Here is a 9897-nt window from a genome sequence, read left to right on the forward strand (position 1 = left end):
GGGAAAGAGATACGTAAATGGTGATACTTTTTTTTGACAAATTCGAAATAACTTTCCTTGAATCTGTGGAATTGAATGTGAAAATGCGTATGCCATTGATACTTTATGCCCTTGATTACTACACCTCTTGGTGTTTTTTAGCTGCCTGATTCATTGTGATATTCTTCTGTAATTCTATGAAGTTTGATTGTGAATTTTTGTGGACTTGTTATATTCAGTCTGAACCTATGAAGTTTGATTACTACGCCTATGTTTGATTGTGCTATCATACATAGTTATTGCTTCCAAGAACATTCTCATCAACCTGTTGTTTAAATTTGCAGGATGGGTAAGTTCCGATGCCTGTGCCTGTATATGTGGTGTTTGTCTACAGGGCATTCTCCAGTATTCGATTACACGGGTTCCCTTCTCATGCATTCGTTTTGTACACATTTGATTCTCCCACTATGGATCAAGAACCGCCTAGTAATTTCTTCAAGGAACTTCGAGATTTTTTTATCTAATTTGTCGGTGTTCCTCATGCAGGCATTTTGTCCCAAATTTAACGATCGGTGCACCCATTATCGAGAGTTTGAGAAAGCACACCGAGTAATGTTGTTTTTCATCTCACCCCCTTAACTTAAGCTTAGACACGTGAACTGATGTCTGAAGCTGAATTTACTGTTTGGGTGCATCACAGTGCTTATCTTGATTGTCATCTTATGGTGACAAATCCCCTGGATTACGTGGAGCCTCTGGCTAAAGCCGGGGCGTCTGGTTTCACATTCCACATCGAGGCGGCCAAAGGTTCAGTTTCTCTGTGATCTCTCTCATCTCTTTCTCGCCAAAAAAGCTTCCTCGCCATCCTTTATTTTCTCTTCTCGTAGATTCAAACTTTCACTGTACCGATTCTTTCAGACAATTGGCGAGAACTTGTTCAGAAAATTAAGTCTGCTGGAATGAGGCCGGGCATATCACTGAAGCCTGGAACACCCATCGAAGAAATCTATCCTCTGGTATGACTTTTTTTTAATGCTATGGAGATTAACGTTGACATTGGCCAGTAAGGTTCCAACATTCTGTAGTTTGTTCTTCTTGTTCTGTGACAGGTTGAAGGAGAAAATGCTGTTGAAATGGTTCTTGTGATGACCGTAGAACCTGGATTTGGTGGACAGAAGTTCATGCCAGACATGATGGATAAGGTGCCATGTACCAAATTTGTTTTTTTATTTTCCTGTGTTCTCGTGGTGGTGGTTATTTCCCTTTGACATAGATTATATGAATCTCAGATCTTGTGCCAGCGACGGATGTAAATATTTTTGCTTGTCCGATGAAAACAAAACATTAGTTTCTAGTGAAAACTGCTATGTTTCGCTTCATCTGGATCATGTATTTATTTTTGGTTTGTGGTTGTGGGTGACAAAGGTTCGTGCATTGAGGAGCAAATACCCGACTCTTGATATCGAGGTAAGCTTCTCGCCTTTTCAGTTCAGAATGTTGCATCAAGATATAAAGATTTGGTTGGAATGAGAGCGAATAATATCATTATACGAAGTTGACTCTGCCCACATGGTCCTAAGCCCCAAATAACTCGCGTGATGTCCCATTGGGTTGTCGGAAAGAGTTTCATATTTGGTAAGTTCATGCGGATGTCGTAAAACGTGTGCAGGTGGACGGAGGGTTGGGGCCGTCGACCATAGACGTGGCGGCTGCGGCAGGGGCCAACTGTATAGTGGCCGGAAGTTCAGTGTTCGGAGCGCCGGATCCTGGTCTTGTCATCTCCCTCCTCAGGGACTCTGTTCTCAAAGCCCAAACCACATCTTGAGGTTCTGGTCTTGTAATAATATCTGACTTTTGAATAATTATAGATATCCATAATTAAAAAAATATATATATTGTTATGGTCATCGAGTTGGGCTATATATGTGGTATCTAATGATATAACACTTTTGTGAAATGATTCAACTTCTCCACCAATTTAGTCTAAAGTTACGAATCCAAGTTTCATGCATATATGCCTTGATGTAAAAAAACATAATTTCTTCACCGATTGTGAAAACGCATTCACTCAGCTTCAGTTGATGTGATTCGACTTAATTGCATGGCATTATCCATCAAAGTATAACTACGTATTTTAACATTATTTTATATAATATTAAAACACGTTTTTATCGTCGTTCAAGGATTATGATCTATGTTGATTGTGTTAAATTCCGTATATAACCCTGTTCAGACTCGCAAACAAAGAGTAAGATATGAATCAATCTGAATGTGTAATATTAGTGCGAATCATGGGTCAAAGGATGAATGAACCTTGCATCAACCCAAGAAAGGAAGCCGAGCTCATTACCAGAGGAAGATGGATATGACCAAACCGATACATTTAATCTGTGGTCAAATAATAAATTTTCAAAATATTCCACGTAAGGAGAAGAATTTTTATGTTTTCTTCAACTATATAAGCTGTCCACAGAAGCCATATATTTCACCAACATATTCACAACAAAAATACATAACAATCATATTCATAATCCCCCGAGTCATGGCCAGTCGCTCTTGCTCGTTCTTTTTGGCTTTGCTGCTTCTCGTTTCAGGTACTTTTATCAACAACCATTTTTTCATCTATCCATATATATATATATATATATATATAAACATGTTGTTATTGAATTCGATTTTTTATTTTTGTTTTTTGTTTTATAACAGTCACAGCTGTATTACCGGCAAGTAAAGCTCAGCAAAAGAGGTGTATCAAAGAGTTGGACCCAACAACGCAATGTGTGCTATCAAACTGCAGGGCGAAATGTCTGAGTCAATTGAATGGATTCGGAAGCTGTTTTGAGAAACCTTCTGGTTCCGGGAGTTATGTCTGCAATTGCGTTTATAATTGTGGTTCTGCATGATTTTAGTAGCACAAAACTATATATGTTCACTTACCATTACGTAAAATAAAACTATATGTTTCTATACAATTATCAAGACTAAACTTGTGTTTTATTTCTCACAAAATACACGCTAAACGAAATAATAAAATCAAAATAATTCCATCAATTTCGAAACTATCTTATTAAATGATTTAAACATTTTACATTAGTTATACAAAAACAATTATATCAAGTAATGCAAAAATTATATTCAAATCTAAATTTGGATAATTCAACCAGTGAAATACAGACGTTTAACATTTATCCCGCCCCAAATTCAAATTTCAAGTTTGAAAGAAAACATTGACATTAGTTTCTCCAATCGTTTAGATTAGTTTGAGTTTCTTCATGGATATCCAGATACCCAAAAAAATTCTATTAAATAAAATATTAAATCTAACAAAAAATTATTTATTGGTACACTAAATGAGTGTGATTTCAGAAATTTAAAAATTGATTTTAGTAGCACAAAACTATGCATGTTCACTTACCATTACGTAAAATAAAATTATATGTTTCTCTCGAATCATCACCGAATGTGACTAGAAACTCGTGTTTTCTATCCCACAGAATACGCGCCAAACAAACAAATATCAATAATGAGATCAGAATGCTTCCATGAATTTCGAAATTATCTCATAACTTTTAAATGGTTTAAACATTTATATTAGTTGTATAAAAACAATTTGTATCATGTAATGCAAAAGTTCTATTAAAAAAAATTAAACCTAACAAAAAATTATCTATTAGTACACTAAATATATGAGTGTAATTTCAGAAAATTTGAAAATTGATATTTATAAATGATATTGAATGATACACGATTGGAGTAAACATACATTATGTTTTTACGTACAAATTCTAGGTGCCCTTCATTCTATTAGAGGTAAACATAGAAAATCATCTCGTGCTAGACATTGTGTGGTCAATCCCCTTTCAGGAAAAATCCCATGAAAATATTCAACTTTTCAAAATATACATTTAAAACTTCAACTATTCATGACTTCCAAATAAACATTCAATTTTTATGTCTAAAAAATCCTTACTACTGTTAAATATCCATTCAAAACATCAATCACAACAAAATCAAATAAAACATACAAATTTTATAAAAAAGAAATATCAAAAACCAATTTTTCTGAATTTATATGTTTTCAATTCAATAAAAAATATATTTATAACAATAATAATTTGATACCATAAATATATTTATAATAATATAATTTATACTATTAAGTGGTGAAAAATATAATAACTTTCTTTATATTTTTATAAATATGAATTTTATGTATTTGTAGATAGTTGTATATTGTATATGGATATATAATAATAATAATAATAATAATAATAATAAATATTATTATTATTATTATTATTATACTTTATGTAATATATTTATGATATAATAATTTAATAAAAATGATGATGTGTTTTAGATATTTTATTAAATTTTTTATTTTTATTTGGATTTTCGTTGATTTGAGGTTTTACATGGACGTTTTTTAAATATTTTGATTTTTTTGGATGCTTTATAAAAAAATTTAAAGTTTATTTAGATCTATAAATAATTAAGAGGCTAAAAGGATCGTTTTGAAAAGTTTAGAATTTTTTTTTTAATAATTCGAAAGTTCACTGAGGATTCGACCCGACTATATCTCCCGAGATTCGTCTTCTGAAATTTGTACCGCAATTAAATTATGTACCTTTCTTTCGTAACTCGAACATGAAATATGGGACAAGAAGTCAAAAACCTTCTACCCTTAACAATCATCAATACCACCCAACCGTGGTCGGGTGAGAAAAAAAGTTTAGGGCTTTTTTTAGGTTTTTATCTCTCCTTTTATAATGTTCTGCTAATTCGAAGCACGTAGAATTAACCAAACAAGTAATAGTACATAAGATATTTTCATGAGATTCGATTATCTCTCTATTTTGTAGGAACAAATGCATATTATGATTTTGTTCCTTTTCATAATCTATGGTTATAATCTTTTCTACTCTTATAACATGAATTCTAACAACCCAGTTTGTTGGTTACGCAATAGTTGAGAGATAACAAAGTCATCCTTAAAGTTTTGGGTTCGATTCCACTGGTGGAGAAGATGAGTGCAATTAATTATGTGACTAAAAATTGACTCCGAACAGAGGATTAAGCAGGCCGAATGCTCACTGAACCTCCTGATTATCAAACAAAAAAAAAGAATGCTAATAGTTTCGCATTTTTCTTCTATCTTAACTTCATGAAATGTTTATATCCTTTTAAATACAATCACACCTATGATAACTACTTTATATGAAAAGTTTTATGAAAGGTTAAGAACCCTATCATATGTAACCATCCATAACTACGTATATTCACATAGAAGTATATGTTCTTTCATGAATTCTTAATAAATATATGACACATTCAAATTAAACGTATGCTTTAAAGATTAAAACCTCGTATTTTATTGTGATCGATCAATAATCGTATACAAAGAATACCGATACAATAGATACTGTTATAAGATGTTACATATATCGCTATTTATGGATACATCGATTCCTAAACCGAAATAACTTTAAAATGTTACAACTTCAAATGTTACCAAATTTAGATGGTAAAAAAGCCTATTACCAAAAATATCAATTATAAAATTAACCTTATTAACAAATACAACTGTTTCGTTGGACTATATAAACAGTCCAAAGAAGACGAATATTTCACGAAACACTTCACCTTCACGACAAACACAAAACAATAATTAATATCCATAATCTCTCAAGTCATGGCCAACCGTTCTTGCTCGTACTTTTTGGCTTTGGTGCTTCTCGTCTCGGGTATTTTTTATCTTCATTTAATTGTTATGACGACCTACCATTATTTCATTCTTACTTTATATAAACATATGATGACCATTGGATTGGATTTTATTTTTAAAAAATTTGTTGAGAACAGTTATGACAATGTTACCGGGAGGTGAGGCACAAAAGAGATGCGTAAAAGAGTTGGACCCAAATACGCAATGTGTACTATATAACTGCAGGGCCAAATGTTTCAAACAATTTAATGGATTCGGAAGCTGCATTGAGAAACCTTATGGCTCCGAGAAATATGTTTGCAATTGTGCTTATAATTGCGGTTCCGCATTATTACAAACATGACGGAATTAAAGCTTCCGACAAGACAAGAACAAGAACATGATACGTATGGTTGTTCTTTAAGTTTGTTTAAATAAGTGACTGCAATGACAGTTACATGTGTGTTTAAAAACGCTGTAATGATCTGAATTATATGTAAAGAGGTGGAAAAAATTAAAGAATAATAAAATTATGGTACGAAACTTTGTGCTAACTATTAAATGATTTGATTAGTTTATATTAAATGTGTAATCATCAATTTTTTTAAAAAACAATAGGTAGGTGGACAGCGGCTAATGGACACCCATGTTTTAAAAATAAAAATAATAATAACTAAAGTGGGCGGATTAGCCGTCCACATTAAAAAAACACACAAAAACTCTCATATATAAAAAGAGATGTCCTCGCATAGGGAGAGCAAAAAAAATAAAAAAATATAGTAAAAAAAGAGAGAAAAAAAGAGTTCTTATTAAAATTAAAGAAAAAGTTCTAATCAATCTAGAAAAAACTACCGTCACGAAAAAACGACCGACATAATTTTATGAGTGAATTTGGATGTAATTCGAGAATTTTATTTTTATTGATTTCGGAGTTCGAATGTTTGTATGCAAAATTGATAGTTAATTGTGTTTCTTGAATATTATATGATTATTTTCATGTCTATAAATCATTGTGTTGATTTGAATAGTTTTATGAGTTAAAGAAGTCGGGAACAAGTCGGACTGATCCCAAACTGTCCGGATTGAGGTTAGAGACGAAGAACATGCAAAAAATTCATTGATGGACATAAAAATTCATCTTTTTATGTCCCTCCAACTATATAAGCATTCCACAGAAGTCATATATTTCACCAACATATTTACAACAAATAATACAAAACAATCATACTCATAATCCCTCAAGTCCTGGCCAATCGTTCTTGCTCGTTCTTTTTGGCTTTGATATTTCTCGTCTGGGATATTTTTTTTAATATCTTCATTTAACTGTTATGACCAACCATTATTTCATTTTTTATTTATAGGGAAAAACTCATATTCCTCCACGAATTTTCATTAATGTTTCGATTTTTTATACCAATTTTTAATTTGATAAAAAAAATTATACTGAATTTTAACCATTTCCAAAATCCCACAAAATATTGAAAAGTGTTGCAATTTCTTCTATATCCATAAACAGTATTAAATTCCGTCAATTTTAATGATGACATGATGTGTCATATCATTTTTATTCTGCCAACAACAGAGGTGTATAAAAGAGTTGGATTCAACAACGCAGTGTGTGTTATCAAACTGCAGGGCAAAATGTTTGAGCCAATTGAATGGATTCGAGAGCTGCTTTGAGAAACCTTCTGGTTCCGGGAGTTATGTCTGCAACTGCGCTTATAATTGTGATTCCGCATGATTTTAGTACTACTAAACTATATATGTTCGCTTAGCGTTACGTCAAATAAAACTTATATTTTTCTTTTTAATTATCAAGATTAAACTTGTGTTTTTTCCCAAAAAATACGCACTAAACGAAATAATAAAATCAAAATAATTCCATCAATTTCAAAACTATCTTGTAACTATTAAATGATTTAAACATTTTTACATTAATCATACAAAAACAATTTATATCAGATAATGCAAATAATTTATATCAGGTAATGCAAAAATTGTATTTAACTCTAAATATAAATAATTCAACCGGTTTTAGTAGTACAAAACTATATATGTTCACTTACCATTAAGTAAAATAAAACTATATGTTTCTCTCAAATCATCACCGAATGTGACTAGAAACTCGTGTTTTCTACGCGCCAAATGAATATCGATAATGAAATCAGAATGCTTCCATAAATTTCGAAATTATCTCTTAACTTTTAAATGGTTTAAACATTTATATTAGTTGTATAAAAACAATTTGTATCATGTAATGCAAAAGTTCTATTAAAAAAATTTAAACCTAACAAAAAATTATCTATTAGTACACTAAATATATGTGTAATTTCAGAAAATTTGAAAATTTATATTAATAAATGATATTGAATTATACACGATTGGAGTAAACATGCATTATGTTTTTACGTACAAATTCTAGGTGCACTTCATTCTATTAGAGATAAACATAGAAAATCATCTCGTGCTAGACATTGTGCGGTCAATCCCCTTTCAGGAAAAATCCCATGAAAATATTCAACTTTTCAAAATATACATTTAAAACTTCAACTATTCATGACTTCCAAATAAACATTCAATTTTTATGTCTAAAAAATCCTTATTACTGTTAAATATCCATTCAAAACATCAATCACAACAAAATCAAATAAAACATACAAATTTCATAAAAAAAAGAAATATTAAAAACCAATTTTTCTGAATTTATATGTTTTCAATTCAATAAAAAATATATTTATAACAATAATAATTTAATAATATAAATATATTTATAATAATATAATTTATATTATTAAGTGGTGAAAAATATAATAACTTTCTTTATATTTTTATAAATATGAATTTTATGTATTTGTTATTATTATTATTATTATATTTTATGTAATATATTTATGATATAATAATTTAATAAAAATGATGATGTGTTTTGGATATTTTATTAAATTTTTAATTTTTATTTGGATTTTCGTTGATTTGAGGTTTTACATGGACGTTTTTAAAATATTTTGATTTTTTTGGATACTTTATAAAAAAATTTAAAGTTTATTTAGATCTATAAATAATTATGAGATTAAAAGGATCGTTTTGAAAAGTTTAGAATTTTTTTTTAATAATTCGAAAGTTCACTGAGGATTCGATCCGACTATATCTCCCGAAATTCGTCTTTTGAAATTTGTACTGCAATTAAATTATGTACCTTTCTTCCGTAACTCGAACATGAGATATGGGACAAGAAGTCAAGAATATTCTACCCTTAACAATCATCAACACCACCCGACCAATACGGTCGGGTGAGAAAAAAAGATTAGGGCTTTTTTTAGGTTTTTATCTCTCCTTTTATAATGTTCTGCTAATTCGAAGCACGTAGAATTAACCAAACAAGTAATAGTGCATAAGATATTTTCATGAGATTCGATTATCTCTCTATCTCGTAGGAACAAATGGATTTTGTTCATTTTCATAATCTATGGTTATAATCTTTTCTACTCTTATAACATGAATTCTAACAATACAACAGTTGGTGACGCAATAGTTGAGATAACAAAATCATCTTTAAAGTTTTGGGTTCGATTATACTGGTGGAGAAGATGAGTGCAATTAATTGTGTGGCCAAAAATTGACTCCGAACAGAGGATTAAGCATGCCGAATGCTCACTGAACCTCCTGATTATCAAACAAAAAAAAAAGAATTCTAATAGTTTCGCATTTTTCTTCTATCCTAACTTCATGAAATGTTTATATCCTTTTAAATACAATCACACCTATGATAACTACTTTATATGAAAAGTTTTATGAAAGGTTAAGAACCCTATCATATGTAACCATCCATAACTACGTATATTCACATAGAAGTATATGTTCTTTCATGAATTCTTAATAAATATATGACACATTCAAATTAAACGTATGCTTTAAAGATTAAAACCTCGTATTTTATTGTGATCGATCAATAATCGTATACAAAGAATACCGATACAATAGATATTGTTATAAGATGTTACATATATCGCTATTTATGGATACATCGATTCCTGAACCGAAATAACTTTAAAATGTTACAACTTCAAATGTTACCAAATTTAGATGGTAAAAAAGCCTATTACCAAAAATATCAATTATAAAATTAACCTTTTTAACAAATACAACTGTTTCGTTGGACTATATAAACAATCCAAAGAAGACGAATATTTCACGAAACACTTCACCTTCACGAC

General features: G+C 30.3%; 2 protein-coding genes across 2 annotated transcripts in view; both read left to right on the top strand.

Moving 5' to 3' along the window:
- The window catches only part of LOC104819103 (ribulose-phosphate 3-epimerase, cytoplasmic isoform-like), a 2396-nt gene extending 440 nt beyond the window's left edge, over nucleotides 1-1956 (top strand). Inside the window, exons 2-8 of the mRNA XM_010548996.1 lie at nucleotides 324-328; nucleotides 526-588; nucleotides 680-786; nucleotides 898-995; nucleotides 1089-1181; nucleotides 1405-1446; nucleotides 1649-1956. Coding sequence (XP_010547298.1) covers nucleotides 324-328; nucleotides 526-588; nucleotides 680-786; nucleotides 898-995; nucleotides 1089-1181; nucleotides 1405-1446; nucleotides 1649-1804 — 564 coding nt within the window. The 3' untranslated portion in view covers nucleotides 1805-1956. The remainder of the gene's footprint in view (nucleotides 1-323; nucleotides 329-525; nucleotides 589-679; nucleotides 787-897; nucleotides 996-1088; nucleotides 1182-1404; nucleotides 1447-1648) is intronic.
- Nucleotides 1957-5633: 3677 nt separating this feature from the next.
- On the top strand, nucleotides 5634-6047 carry LOC109116887 (putative defensin-like protein 165). Its single transcript, XM_019203126.1, has 2 exons — nucleotides 5634-5723; nucleotides 5842-6047. The coding sequence occupies exons 1-2, from the start codon at nucleotides 5672-5674 to the stop codon at nucleotides 6045-6047; spliced, it is 258 nt and encodes an 85-aa protein (XP_019058671.1). The 5' UTR covers nucleotides 5634-5671.
- The last annotated feature ends 3850 nt before the right edge of the window (nucleotides 6048-9897 follow it).

This window comes from Tarenaya hassleriana, unplaced genomic scaffold, assembly GCF_000463585.1.
Source record: "Tarenaya hassleriana unplaced genomic scaffold, ASM46358v1 Cleome3, whole genome shotgun sequence".
Classification (NCBI taxonomy): domain Eukaryota; kingdom Viridiplantae; phylum Streptophyta; class Magnoliopsida; order Brassicales; family Cleomaceae; genus Tarenaya; species Tarenaya hassleriana.

What these genes read in the sequence shown, in the direction of transcription:
- LOC109116887 (XM_019203126.1), top strand. Translation starts at nt 5,672, where the DNA reads ATGGCCAACCGTTCTTGCTCGTACTTTTTGGCTTTGGTGCTTCTCGTC. An exon ending in TTTGGTGCTTCTCGTCTCGG is followed by an intron (nt 5,724 to 5,841) that starts GTATTTTTTATC and finishes TGTTGAGAACAG; the next exon opens with TTATGACAATGTTACCGGGA.